Here is a 14571-nt window from a genome sequence, read left to right as displayed (position 1 = left end):
AACACTATGAAAATTCTATATGAATCGAAAGTGTGTTGACAATAATCAAACTTATAACCTTTAAGTACAAGAGTGGTATACGAATTTTGACTACACATGTCACAGCCAGAGGACTACACTATATATGAATTTAATTATACTTTTTTTTTTAAAGAGATATGAATTTAACTATATATGTCCTCGGCTAGAGGCGTGAAGGAAAATGGCGTTTTTTCACAATGAAGTCCGAATCTTAAATTATAGATGTAGTTTTTTTTTTTTCTTTTTTTTTGGAGTACTACTGATTCTGTTACTTTCTCAACTTACTAAAGCACAAAGAGTCAACAATTCTCATCATCCATGTGAGAGTGTAAATCGGGACACCGGGTGCCATTAGACCACAAGGTATTTGGTATGTGTGACAATAGAAATATGTCGTCACTATTTGATGGTATGCACTAGGTAAATTCGACTCTTATGTAATAACTTACAAATTACATTAGAAAAATCCTGTACAACAAACTTAATTGATAAGATATTGTTAAAATCAAACTCATAATTTTTAGATATAATAATCATATTATACTGACTTGGTCAATTTTTAGTGTGTGAAGTGATTAATATTGTATGCTTTATGTACACGAGTATATGACAAGATATTAATTGTCATAAGTTTAATTATTGTGAAAATAATATTAAAATTCAACTTAGTAGTGCGCGTTAATTTCGGTACAATATGGTCTGCGTTTTACATACGGACAACATGGTCTACGGTTTCTATCGGCAAATGTATCGCCTCGTTACCATAAGCCATAAGGTTAATTAATACTTTGATTAATTGCATTTCTGTAACTAAAACAGATAAAAATTATTAAACTAATTGATTCTTTAATTATAAGAATGAGTTATTGTCATTTTTTTTTAATTTATAGAAAAACACTCAATCGCTATTAAAAAATATACGGAGTACATATTAATGCTATAACTGAGCGGGTTGAGTATGACTTTTGTATTTAGCGAGGTTACAAGTTCAATTATTATTAGCATCTTCTTAGTTATTATAGACTTGAATATAATTTTACACTTTCGAGTTAAGTCTGCTTCTCAACTACCAATTATTTTATCAACTATATTCGTATAAAATAATAATAATAATAACAATAACATTTTAATATAATTAAGAAAAAATTCTGTTATTGACAGGATAATTGTGCATCAGCACCCAACTTGAATCATCAGCAATGACCCGAAGGCAACTAACGGTCACCCGTTACACAAAGACGACATATTGATGGGATGATAATTACTCCAACTGCTCTCCATTATTACACCCCAACACTCAATGCACCTCACCATTACCAGTACTCAATGCACCTCACCATTATTAACACTCCATTACACTCACTAGAGGAAGAGCCGTTGCAGCCATATTATAAGTAGCGACTTGTGGTAGAGGATGGAGACACTTTGTTTATGATACACAACACTACTACACTACACTCAAATCACTCACTCTTACTCAAATCACTCACTCTCACTAAGTACACAGATTTACATTGTGACATTGTTACTCACTTGCCTATTATACTGAAACACTTGTACTCAAATTATTCTTATTTACTTATCAATATTACTCCGGTAATCATTCTTACCGTCAGTTATAATATAGAAAATATATTAATTTGATATAATTACAATTGAGTTAGTCTAACAAATAACTTACTACGGAGTATAAATATAAGTTTAGTTAGGAGTACATGGGACTTTACTGCTACTCGCTTCATTTGCAAGACACTCCCGTACACAGATATAGAATATTAGGAACCACTATGACAAGTTATCTTATCTTATCTTATTGGATCATTTTTATAATACTATGTTGCTTATGCAGTACATTCAATTCTTATCTTTGACTACAATTTTTTTTTTTTTTAAATAGACTACTAGTTTAATGTCAACATGGGTCAGTCCCACTTGTTCGAAATACTAAAAGAGACCAGACATGTTACATTAAATATAGGGAACAACGATATTTTGATCACTGAATTGTTTTAATTTTGAAAGTTTGGTTCTTATAAATTAATTTAAATAAATTTAACTTCTTTATTGTTCATAATATTACGTTTTTAGCATATAGTATTATATAATTGTAAAATTCCATTAACATATGTTTAATTCGGTTAACGAGGCTTGATTGAAGTTATTTTTAATCTAATTTTTCATAATATTAAATTTAGTATTAGTATACAAAATGTATATATTTATAAACTACACTAAAAAATATTATTAAACACAAAAATTAAATTTAAAAATAAGTGAAAATACTAAAGAAAATAAACAAAGAAGAAAGTGTTGATTTGATCAATGAATAGTAAGTATGACACATAAAATAAGACAGAGGAAATAGTTATTACTTGTGACAAAAAAAGGTGGAATCGCCTAGTTCATGCACGTCTCAATTTGTAGAGTGATAAATCATGGTAACTCAAGTGATCAACAAAAGCTAAATTTTGTTCAACCAGAGACAATTGTTCATTTTGTTTACTGCACATAAATAACCCTTCATTTTGAAAAATTATTTCTACACTACTATTAGTGAGACCCAATTCTTGATTTTTTGTGACAAATTTTATCATTGTGATCAGTTTAATTGCTCGTCTGAACAAATTCATGCCAAAAGATCTTGTGGTCTAGTGGCATCCCACATGAGAGGAGTGTGTTCGAGTCTTAGTGGATGTGATATTAACTTTTTGTGTTTTATTTGCTTGAGAAAAATAACTATCAATATATACTACATTCTAATCACTAGTATAAAAAAAAAAATATTCACAAATCCATAGTTATTGATTGATGTCATGAGTGTACCTTACCTTAACGATGCAGTTGCCTCACTTGCCCGTGTCCCAAACAAGCATCAAGTACAGCCTATCGACACCGTGTCATTTGGATGAAGCATATTCTCCACTCTCCACTTCAATTACATAAAAGCCCCCAGATCCTTCCAAATTTACACCCGCCTCCTCAAACGGCATCAACTTCCCCAGGCCCCCTCTGCCTAACGACCATCCGGGGGCACTTTCGTCACTCCGCTAAAGCACATTTCTAAACCGCGCACGTTTTGCCGAAAGGCGACCAAACCGAATCCCCAAACTGCCCCAACCCAACGGACAAAATCTCGACGAAAGCAAGGGCAGCGGAGTAACTTCACGAAAACCGAATTCTTGTCCGACTGTTGAAGGTAGAAAACAATAATATTTAATTAATGTAAAAATGAGAAGAAAGGAAAAGCAGAGTGAGAAATCCGCGCACACCAAAGGTTGCTACTGAAAAAAGCGAGGAGAGAGAAAGGGAGGGGTAGAGAGAGAAAGTTATCGGATTTCAGAACTCTATTCGCCGGAATTTGGGAACTCTGTTCACGTCCGGTGACGATTTCCCAAATTCCTAGCCCTTAGAATTAGGGTTTGGGGGATGAAGTCACGAGTGCTTGCAGTTGAAGCTAGTGGTTTACGAAGTTGAGCCTGCGATCTGTGGTTTTCGAATTCTTACGCGGTCAATTTGCGGGGAATTGGTCTGATGTCTACGCCCACGAGGAAGTTGTGGTCGGGCTGGTCGCTCACGCCGAGGAAGAGCGAGGAGAAGGGGAAAGGCCTGGACTTCGCGGAAAATTCCCGGAAATGTTTGGATGGTGAAGAAAGTGGATCTATTAACTTACAGGAGAAGGTAGCCAAGCTCGAAACGGAGGTTAGTGTACTGCTTCACCTGCCTGTTTAGTAGCTTTATGCAGACTGAATTACAAGTTTTCTTGTCCTTTTGCTGGTTTTTTATATTTATTTGTCTTCATTTTACTTTTTAGTAGTTTTATGCAGACTGAATTACAAGTTCGTTTGTCTTTTGGTTGTTTAACTTGTTATATATATATTTATTTACCTTCATTTTATTTATTTATTTATTTTTTAACTTTCATGTTCAGTGTTGCGTGATGCAGTTGTTTAAACTTAATATATAAGTGACATTTAAGTGAACTGGTAAACTGATGGATAAGATTTTCTAGGAATTAAGTTCAAGCGTCTATCCTCCAGAAATTTAGGTTCTTATTCTTAGTTTCATCGAGTGTTATAGTGCAGTTAGTTTTTTGGTGGAGTGAAGTGGCAAGAGTTTGTATGATTAATAATTTCAACTAATGACTACAACAATGGAAAAAGTAGATGGAAGCCTTGTTACTGGTATTGGTTTCCATTGTCAATGTAAACATTGTAACTTTTTTTTGGATGAAGTACCTCACCATACCATCTTTACTACTGGAAAGGCTTTTTTATGACTAATAAAAGTGAGTTTGAAAAGTTATTCTGATAACAATCTACTCTGGGAGTTATATGTGTTTTTTTTTCATCTGCTCTTTGCATGGAAAAGCTGATATATTATATAGAATGGTTAAAAAGCACTGCCCATTTTGTTAGTACTGAAAGCATAGTTACTGCTAGTGAGGGTAAATTTCACATGAATGCCAATTTTTTGCATACTGTTAGAGACTGTTGAGTTTATGATGAATTTGGATCCTAGCACACTCTTTGTTCCCTCCTGCTTTGCCACAATATATTGATATAGTGGTTTTATATCTTTTTTTGACTGCCATTTAAATTTTGTAGCTCTTTGAGTACCAATATAATATGGGCCTGCTATTAATCGAGAAGAAGGAATGGACTACCAAGTACGAAGAAGTCAAGCATGCTTTAGAAGAAGCAAATGATAGCTACAAAAGAGAACGAGAAGCTAATTCTATTGCAATATCTGAAGCTGAGAAGCGAGAAGACAGTTTAAGGAAGGCGTTGGGTGTTGAGAAACAATGTGTGCTTGACGTATGACTTCTATTTATTGGATTCATATCATTATTTTATTTGTTATTTCTTTTGGAGGAATTTTTAAGATTGTTTCTTTCTGCAGCTAGAGAAGGCTTTGCGTGAGATGCGCTCAGAATATGCAGAAATTAAGTTCACAGCTGATTCGAAATTGGCTGAGGCAAATGCTCTAGTGACGAGTGTTGAAGAGAAATCTTTAGAGGTAGAAGCCAAACTGCATGCAGCTGATGCCAAGCTTGCTGAAGCTAGTAGAAAGAGTTCGGAAGTTGAGAGGAAACTACACGAGCTAAAGACTCAAGAAAATGCACTTCGAAGAGAAAGATCCTCTTTCAATGTCGAGTAAGCTTTAGACTATAAACCTTCTACTGAATAGTGTGCATGCAATATGTGTGTGTTTACCATCTTGAATAGCAGGCTTAAGAGGTTGCTCATTTCAATATCTTCGTAATGTGTCAGGCGTGAATCCCATGAGAGCACTTTGTCTAAGAAACGGGAAGACTTGCGAGAATGGGAAAGAAAACTACAAGAGGGTGAAGAGAGGCTTGCTGATGGCAGGAGGTTGCTTAACCAAAGAGAGCAGAGAGCAAATGAGGCGGATAAGATTATGACACAAAAGCAGACTGAACTTGAAGCTTCTCAAAGGAAAATTGACACAGCTAACTCAGTTTTGAATGAGAAAGAAGAGGACATTAGCCGCCGGCTGGCAGGCCTTAGTCTCAAGGAGAAGGTAAGCTGTATTTTCATTGATATCTAATCGAAAATGCTTTAATTTCTGCTTAAGTGGTTTTTTTCCTTGTCTTCATGCAGGAAATTGATGAAATGAGAAAGAGCTTAGATCTAAAAGAGAAAAAGTTACATGAACTAGAGGAAAAACTTGATGCTAAAGAAAGAGTGAGTACCTTTCCCTTCATCATTCATGTATTAGTAAATACAACTTACCAAGTTGAACAAGCATCCTGATCGATAGTACTTCATATTATTCTTCCACAATAATTATTGTATAGGTGTATTAATTTAAATATTAAATCTTGTCAATTAGTTACAAGTTTTTATTGCTTATATATTTTGACTTCCTATGGGGAGGACCAGTCTATTTTTTATAAGTAGCAGTGTTATTAACAAAACATCCATTTATAGATGTCTTGCTTTACAAATTGGTCGTGTGCATGAGGCAAACACAAAATTGAAAGATGAAAAATGTGTCCAACGAAGAAGTTCAATCCATGAATTGATAATAGTGCTCTACTTTTTAAAATTTGACACTTGTCTACACAGGAGGAGATTCAGAAGCTTGTAGATGAACACAAGGCAACCCTTGATGCCAAAGAAGAAGAATTCAAACTGGAAATGAAGCAGAGGAGGGAATCCCAGGATGAAGAATTGAAAAGCAAGGTGATTGAACTTGAAAAGAAGGAAGCTGAAATTTATCACATGGAGGAAAAAGTCAAGAAAAGGGAACAGGCACTTGAAAAGAAATCAGAGAAAGTAAAAGAGAAAGAAAAGGATCTTGAATCAAAATTAAAAGCTTTGAAGGAAAGGGAAAAGTCTGTAAAAGTTGAGGAGAAAAACTTGGCGAACGAGAGGAAGCAAATTCTTTCTGACAAGGATGAATTAATTGCCCTTCAGGCTGAACTTGAGAACGTAAGGGCCGACATTGAAAAAAGCCAATTAAAGCTAAATGAAGATCAAGAACAGCTTAAAATAACAGAAGCTGAGAGATTGGAACTCACTCGCCTGCAATCAGAGTTGAAGCAGGAAACAGACAAGTGCAGACTCCAGCAAGACTTGCTTTTGAAGGAAACTGAGGATTTGAAAAAGGAAAGAGAGAAATTTGAGAAAGAATGGGATGAGTTAGATGTGAAAAGAGCTGAGATTAAGAAAGAATTAGAGGAACTTAATGAACAAAAAAGGAGCTTTGAAAAGCTAAAGCGCTCTGAAGAGGAAAGGATGAACAAGGAGAAAATTGAAACAGAATATTATGTTAACAGGGAGTTGGAAGCACTTAAAGTGGCAAGAGAATCATTCTCGGCTAGTATGGATCATGAGAAATCAGTTTTAGATGAAAAACTTCAAAATGAGAGAAGCCAATTGATTCATGATTTTGAACTACGTAAAAGCAAACTTGAGGCTGATATGCAGAAGAAGCAGGAAGAGATGGAGTCTGGGTTGCTTGAGAGAGAGAAACTATTTGAGGACCATAGGGAGAGAGAACTAAATAATATTAACTATTTAAGGGAAGTGGCCCGAAGAGATATGGAAGAACTGAAATTGGAAAGATCTCGACTCCAGAAAGAGAAACAGGAAATCTCTGCAAATAAGGAACATCTTGAAGAACAGCAGCTAGAGATGCGAAGAGACATCGATGCACTAGTTGCCTTAAGTAGTAAATTAAAGGCTCAGAGGGTAGCATTTCTCAAGGAAAGGGAACAGTTCGTGGAATTTATCAAAAAGCAAGAAAATTGCACCTCCTGTGGAAAGAGTATTGGTGAATTTGAGCTTTCTGGTCTTCAGTCTTTGACTGAGGTGGATAATTTTGAGGACCCTCCGCTGCCTACTGTTGCCCAAGATTATTTGAGGGAGAATATCCAAGGGACTTCTGAAATGCCTGGCAACGAGTTGTCCCCTGGCATTGTCAATTCTGGAGTTTCAGTCTCTGGTGGTGGGACCATGTCATGGCTTCGGAAATGTACATCAAAGATTCTCAAGTTTTCACCAGGCAAGAAAATCGAACCTACTGGTCTTCAAGATATGATAGAAGAATCAGCCCTGCCAGAGAATTCTGTTAAGGAAACGCCAAACGCATCATTACTGCACAGAGAAATACAACAAGATTTGCCTCTGTTCAAGGGTGATGCTTCTGAAGATCCGATACTTGAACTTGACAACAGCACAAGAGAGGTGGAAACTGGCAAAGATATTGTGGAAGACTCTGAGAATTCTAATGTGAAAATTGGCCAGCGGAGATCTGTGAAAAGAGGGGGTGTCCCTAGAGGTAGGAAAACCAGTTCTGGTAAGGCCAATGGGAGTGTTGAGATCTCCATTAATACCAACGAGGAAAGTGAGAAGGAATCTGGTCTTCTAGGTACAGGGATTAATAGAAACTCCAAAAAACGAAGTCGTGCGCACGCATCACAAGGAACAGCAAGTGAGCAAGGAGATGATTATAGTGAAGGAAATTCAGATAGTGTGACGGGTGGTAGTCGTAGGAAGAGAAGACAGAAGGCTGCCCCGCTTATTCAGAATCCTGGTCAAAGTAGATACAATCTTCGCCGACCAAAAAGGTATACTCTTTCTATCGCTTTCTGTAGGTTGTATTAAGTACGCAAACTTAGTACTCCGTATCAATTAGAAGTGATGCAGCAGCCAGCAAGGGAAGTAATGTTGGCAGTAGAAACGACATTAGGTTTGAGAAATCTCTAAACTTTACGAAATACTAGGACAAACAATCAAACATAATGTTCTTGTTCTGAATTAGACTTTTGGACAGTGGCTCTAAAACTCCGCACCCCCTAAGAATCTGGCACCTGTAGCTCTTATAGACCCTAATAAAGAGAAAAGACACTAAGTGACTAAGGGGCACCAAATCAATTCAAAAAAAAATTGATTATAAGAACAATTAAGTCCTAAGATAAGCTAATAAACTTATTAAGTCGGACCCCACTGCAAATATCACCCTTCCATGGGAAATTGAAGTGTTATAGTTTTGCATATAGGCACATGCAAGATTGTATGTCTGGATGAGCAAAATTTATATTTGTTGAGGATCAAATATATAAAATAGTAAACACGTACATTTATGTAAGGTAATACTGGGCACTTGGACAGTATCATCTAGAACTTTCTAGTGAAAATAAAATGTTTAGGAACAAGTGTCAAATAGGTCACTGAACTTATTGTTTTTGTGCAATTAGGTCACTGAACTTAGTATGCAATCAAACAAGCAAAATATGTGCAATTGGAACATTTTTATGATTCGTTTAATGCAATTTAAGTTGAAAACATTTCAATCTTTCATTCTAATTAGTATGGCAAAGGAAAGAGCAATTCTTAGTATATACCATGTAATTAATATGATCAGATTTTACCTGGAAAAATTGGAAAAATGTTACAATTGCACATATTTTACTTGTTTAATGGTTTAATTGTACACTTTTAAAGTTCAGTGACCCAATTGCACAAAAACAATAAGTTTAGTGGCCTATTTGACACTTCCTCCAAATGTTTAATTTGACTTAAAATTGATGAAAAGACAAATCTAGCTTTTAGTACTTAATTAGTTAATTTAGTGAAAAATTGTCATTGTGTTTTAGATTGGTGGGTTCTTCCTTATTATTTCTTGTCTTCCCCTTTCCCCCTCCCAACAAAGCAATAAACAGTGTTTACAACTTTTTTTTCAGTGCCGCTGTAGCGACAACCAACGGATCTTTATCTCATAATGCCTCAAGAATACAAGAAACACGGCATTCCAAGGTTGCACAAACAAGTCCTGTAGAGATTATTGATGGGGAGGTACAAAGTGTTGAGGTTGTTCATCAGACTGTAGTAGAGACACCAATTGAGGTATCCCAAAGGCCCCGCCATTCTTACTCACTCTCTAAAATGTAGAACAACTGTCTACTAGAGCATGATTTTGTGAATGTGTATATACGCACATTATTTTTTGTTTGCATGCACAAAGTACATCCGCTCACTGTCTTTCACATGGTGCTTCTTAATGTTCTACGTACATCTACTTTTTCTAAATCTTGTTATTAACATGATAAACATATACTCTGACAGATCAAGGATGCAGCAGCAGATAAACAGGACAGCAATGCTGAGATGGCAAATAATTTGGTAGATATTGGTTTCAGTGAAGAGGTGAACGAAACACCTGAAGTTCCCAAGGAGGACTATGATGTTGATCAGGGGTACAGAACTGATGAAGACCATGGAATAGGCGACAACGACGAGGGTGATGAAGATGAAGAGGCTGAGCATCCTGGTGAAGTCTCAATAGGGAAGAAGATCTGGACTTTCATCACCACATAAGAAATCTGAAATACGACACTCGACTTTTACTACGTCTAGAATATGTCAGATTTTTTTATGTGGAAGGAGAGCAAGAGTTGCTATACCTTTTGCTGAGGATTTTAGAGTTGTCTGTCTGGTGTGTGGTAGTGCTTGTATTTTGTTGTAGTTAATCAGAAGCTGATTCAGGTGGCTTAATGTAATTGTGTCTTTTAGTGTTTGTTTTGTTACTTATTAGGGGTTATTATTGTTAGGCTTTCTTCATATTGTTTCCACATTAGCATTGTTGATAATTCTGGGCCAGTGCAGCATTGTCAAACTGGACCCTTGACTTTTCTCACTTCAAATAGTTGTCACTCTTAATCTGTGTATGCAGCTATTAGCTCTTGGATGTCTACTAAGTAAATGTCTCCCAATTCCCTTTGACATTTCTTTTTGTTCATTTAGGCTTTTACTAGTCTGCACCTCGTTAATACAAATATAATACTTTTTATTTGAAACCAAAAAATATAATACTTAATTAATAAAAAAAATGAAAAGAAAGAAAAAGGAGAGTGAAAAATCTACTACACAATATAAGGTTCAATTGCTATATCATGAACCAGGTTCACAGTGCACTGTGAACCTTTGATTGAATACATATGAATATAAATTTTGTATTATGAACATGAACCCAATGCAATGGACCGACCGGGGAGAACAATCCCATCTAAGAGCTTCTAATTGAGATATGAATAGGCACCAAGTTGCACAAAAAAAAAAGCCATTTTTTTAGCAATGCAGAGCCCAAAGGGGGTTTTCTACCCACGACACAACTTCATTCGCTTCTTAGCGGGAAAGCAACGAAGTTCAGTTCATGAGATCGCATCGGAGTGGAGCAGTTGCGACACAAAGTTTGCTTGCTGGATATTTTATTTGCTTCACACGACGACCAAAGGCTAATTCCCCTAAGAGAGTAATTTGCTCTGAAGCAATGTTGCATAAATGTATATTATTTGATAATATATAAAAAGTTTGTGTACTTTTAAATAATGTACTTTTAATATATTAAAAATGCACCTTTTATTTATGATTCACACAAATGTGTAGACCATGATTCATGAAATAATGATTCGAGAGATGAAGATCCAACCACATATCATTCCGGTTGTATGCAGACCTTTCGGCTCATGAATCATGGGACTTCTCAACTGATGGCGGTGCTTTAATCTTGCATGGGAAGTACACAATAAATTTTTGCTCAAGGTGTTTTGAATGTTTGTCGCTTGCCAATGAATGTGTTGCGTGTGCATGAACTTCATGGAGTCAATGGTCAACACTTGCACCATTTCAAATCAAGTCGTTGGGTTTGGACTTAGGGTATGTTTGGAAACCTGGAAAATGATATTTCGGGTTTTTGGTGTTTAGGAAGATGGAGGAAAATATGGTCAATGAAAAATAAGTCACTAGTCAATGAAAAAATAAGTCACTTTTTAAGGAAAATGACCTTTTTTTTCTTTTTTTTTTTTCTTTTTTATTGAGAGAAGTCATTTTCTTGAGCCCAACTCTCGGTCTCGCTTCTACTTCCTTGCTTGCAAGTGCGCTTCTTCTTCTTCTTACTATCTTTCTATTATCCAGCCATCAAGGTATGTGTCTTCCTTTTCTTCTTTCTTTTTTTCAGTTGTAATTTTTATGATTAATGTTCTAAAATCTAAGATTTGAAATTTTTTTGCGATTTCCGAGCAAAAAAAGTCTGACTAATTTCTGAAATCAGTCTGACTGACTAGTTTTCCAAAAATGGAATCCAGTCAGTCGGCCACCGACTAGTTTCCAAACCAATGGGATTTGGATGTATTATTTTGCTGAGTTTTTTAGATATTGTTATTTTGTTGTGATTTTTTTTTTTTGTTATAAATGAATGATTTGTTACAATTGTGATATTTTTGTGATGATTATTTTGTGTTTTTGGATTGTATAGATGATAATAATCATGTACGTGTTGCTGTTATGAGTGCATCAAATGCAATACTAACTGTTGGATTCTTCTATTGCAACTTAGGAATAAAAATCAAATAGAGCATGAGATTGTCAATAGAGATTATAACCGAGATACTTACATAAATAGTATTTTATGTGAGGGTAATAAAAAATGTATTAGCATTATTAGCAATAAAAATCAACCGTGTTGCTTCTACTATTTTTGAACAATTCAATGTTGCATGTGAATCCAAACATGTATAGAATCATTTGAAAACAGTAAAGAAACACGTGGATGATGATTTGCAAACTCAAAGCTTTGAGTGGTGTTGGTTAGGATGATCACTTGAAAATGATTACTTGCGATTCAACAACTTATATGGAGCTTATCTCGATAATATTTTGTTAACATAATTCTAATGTTAAATTTTTTTACTATTGCATACTTTTTATTCATACGCAACTCCCAAGTATGAACTATATTGAACAGAAAAATTGAGTATTATGATGAGATGTCTATTGTTGTTGGGAGAGATTGTGCCGTAGGAATGTTTGTAAAATCTTTTTGCAGATATTGAGTTTGAAGGAACCAATGAAGTGGATGACATAACTCCTGAAAACTTGCATGACCAAAATGATGAAGAAACTAGGGGAAAAACATCTGTATAAACTGCTACTTCGTCTCAAAAATCAGGGCGAAAGAGAAAGCCACTTGACTTGAAAGTGGATGAAATGGCAGAGCAACTTGGTAACATGCATCAGTCATTAAGTCATTGAGCACTAGTGACATTGATAAAAGTGAATTGTATCAACAAGTGATGACAATAGGTCCTGACTTTCATAAGGATGACTTGTGTAAAGTATTTGAATTTCTAATGACAAACGAAGTTCAAGATAGAATTTTCAAGGTAAAGAGTGCAAGCTTGAAGAAGAAATGGATTGAGAGCTTTATTTCTTCTTTGAGTTAGATATTGATTATGTTGAATTTTATGACTTTCTTTGGAGTGTAAGACTTTCGTGTTAGATTACTAGTTTGTTATTTTGATGTCTTATTTTGGATTGTAAGACGTTGGATGCTATGATCAACTAGTTATTTTGGTTTGTTATTTTCAATTGTAATACTTTGATTATTTATTTTAATATTTTATTAGTCATTTGTTAGATTGCTCGAGTGGTTTTATGGGCTACTTGTAAGCTTATTTCATTTTCTGAAAGCCGGAGTGGTTTTATTGGCTTCTTGTAAACTTGTTTGATTTTTGTGAAATTCCGGGACTGCTACAGTGAAGAGTTGGCTTTTCAATTGTGATTCCCTTTTTCATTGGACTTTCATGTGTTTTATCCCTTTAATTAGGGTTTAGGCTTATTTTAAACATCTCACTTAAAATTGTCTTAGGCTTGGTCTTTTGTTTTCGGGGTATGTTTCCGTGTTACTTGTATTGCTTTAATTTACATTTTCAATTTAAAAATTAATGAAGATAAGGTGCTGAGATCTACCAGCATGTTTTGTCACCCTGGAAAAACTTTCGAGTTTGAATCTTCTCAACTTCCCTAAACTTGAAGTTTGACCCCTTAGAGACTACCAAAGGGGTCATATTTGTTTGTCTTTTGATTGTTTTACATAAATTTATTTGCCTTAATTTTACTTTTCTTTTTCGCTTTCATGTTTGTTGTTGCGTAATTGTTTGAACTTATTGTGATAGTGCTATTTTTTGTTTTGAAAAAAGTGAAGTGTTAAAGATTTTTCAAAAATTAAAATTTAATAGAGAAATGCTAAGGTGGAGATTGATTTGATTGTATGGCTAAACATCTATCTCTAGAATTCTCCCTATAATACTATACTTTTCTATATATTTTATAAGATTCTAAATGATTTTATGACTCTCCTGCACCTCTAAAGCTTTGTACATGGTTCTGGAACATCCTATAAACTTACAAAAATTATATACAATTAACTTTTTACATGATTCCAAAACATTCTATAAATTTATAAAAATATATTATATATAATTATGAAAAATGTTTGGAGCAATGTAACTAACCTTCAAAATACGTAACAAAGTACACGGGCGTTACACTTTGTCTTATTTTCTATTTAATTTTACTAATGAGATTTGATTAAAATTATTTACAGTTTAATTTTTCATAATATTAAGGTTTGTAATAAACAAACAAGTAAAAATATGGTATAGAGTAAGTATGAATGATACTATTTCATCAAGTTTATTGGCAAATGTTTACTCAACATTATGTCGAGTGTTTTCTTGACAGCTAATATCACTTGTTCACAATAATCTACAAATTAACCATATTCTCTCCGGCTAAATTATATCAAAATTGGACCTCTAAAATTTCCTAAAACTCGATAGGCATAAGATGAAGCGTTGCACTACCCATAATTGTTGTTGAAACCTAACTCTTCTCCCTAAACTATCAGGCCAATGGTGTTTCCTTTGTTATGTACCAGCATTTCTAGCAAACTTCAACAAAAACTTTTGCCAGTCAGCTCCAACACAACTAGCTGTTGGAGACTCTGAATTTCACTGTACATCGTTGATGATCCGATCCAACCCCACTATACACTTGGACGATCAACTCTTTACCCGACCTTATGCAGAACCTCGCTCTTCAACCGTTTGTCTTTGATGAACATTGGACTGCAATGCATTCTCTTCTGCATGCCTCTTAAGATCCCTGCATCATAAAGGGGTCACTTCAACTACGAAGCTAGTAGAGCATAATAGAGTGGGGTGGGGGGGGGGGGGGGGTAATA

General features: G+C 35.0%; 2 protein-coding genes across 2 annotated transcripts in view; one reads left to right on the top strand and one right to left on the bottom strand.

Moving 5' to 3' along the window:
* Nucleotides 1-3261: 3261 nt before the first annotated feature.
* LOC116021058 (protein CROWDED NUCLEI 1) lies at nucleotides 3262-10271 on the top strand. Its single transcript, XM_031261662.1, has 8 exons — nucleotides 3262-3720; nucleotides 4626-4835; nucleotides 4921-5174; nucleotides 5292-5562; nucleotides 5643-5726; nucleotides 6111-8116; nucleotides 9233-9395; nucleotides 9615-10271. The coding sequence occupies exons 1-8, from the start codon at nucleotides 3553-3555 to the stop codon at nucleotides 9864-9866; spliced, it is 3408 nt and encodes a 1135-aa protein (XP_031117522.1). The 5' UTR covers nucleotides 3262-3552; the 3' UTR covers nucleotides 9867-10271.
* Nucleotides 10272-13987: 3716 nt separating this feature from the next.
* The window catches only part of LOC116019475 (probable histone acetyltransferase HAC-like 1), an 8458-nt gene continuing 7874 nt past the window's right edge, over nucleotides 13988-14571 (bottom strand). Inside the window, exon 15 of the mRNA XM_031259689.1 lies at nucleotides 13988-14492. Within this exon, the coding sequence (XP_031115549.1) occupies nucleotides 14408-14492 (85 nt within the window). The 3' untranslated portion in view covers nucleotides 13988-14407. The remainder of the gene's footprint in view (nucleotides 14493-14571) is intronic.

This window comes from Ipomoea triloba, chromosome 5, assembly GCF_003576645.1.
Source record: "Ipomoea triloba cultivar NCNSP0323 chromosome 5, ASM357664v1".
Lineage (NCBI taxonomy): Eukaryota > Viridiplantae > Streptophyta > Magnoliopsida > Solanales > Convolvulaceae > Ipomoea > Ipomoea triloba.
This window is presented reverse-complemented; position numbering and strand designations above follow the sequence as displayed.

Coding starts and splice junctions, on each gene's coding strand:
- LOC116021058 (XM_031261662.1), top strand. CDS start 3,553: ATGTCTACGCCCACGAGGAAGTTGTGGTCGGGCTGGTCGCTCACGCCG. Junction 5,563..5,642: donor GCCTTAGTCTCAAGGAGAAG/GTAAGCTGTATT, acceptor GTCTTCATGCAG/GAAATTGATGAAATGAGAAA. Junction 8,117..9,232: donor AATCTTCGCCGACCAAAAAG/GTATACTCTTTC, acceptor CTTTTTTTTCAG/TGCCGCTGTAGCGACAACCA.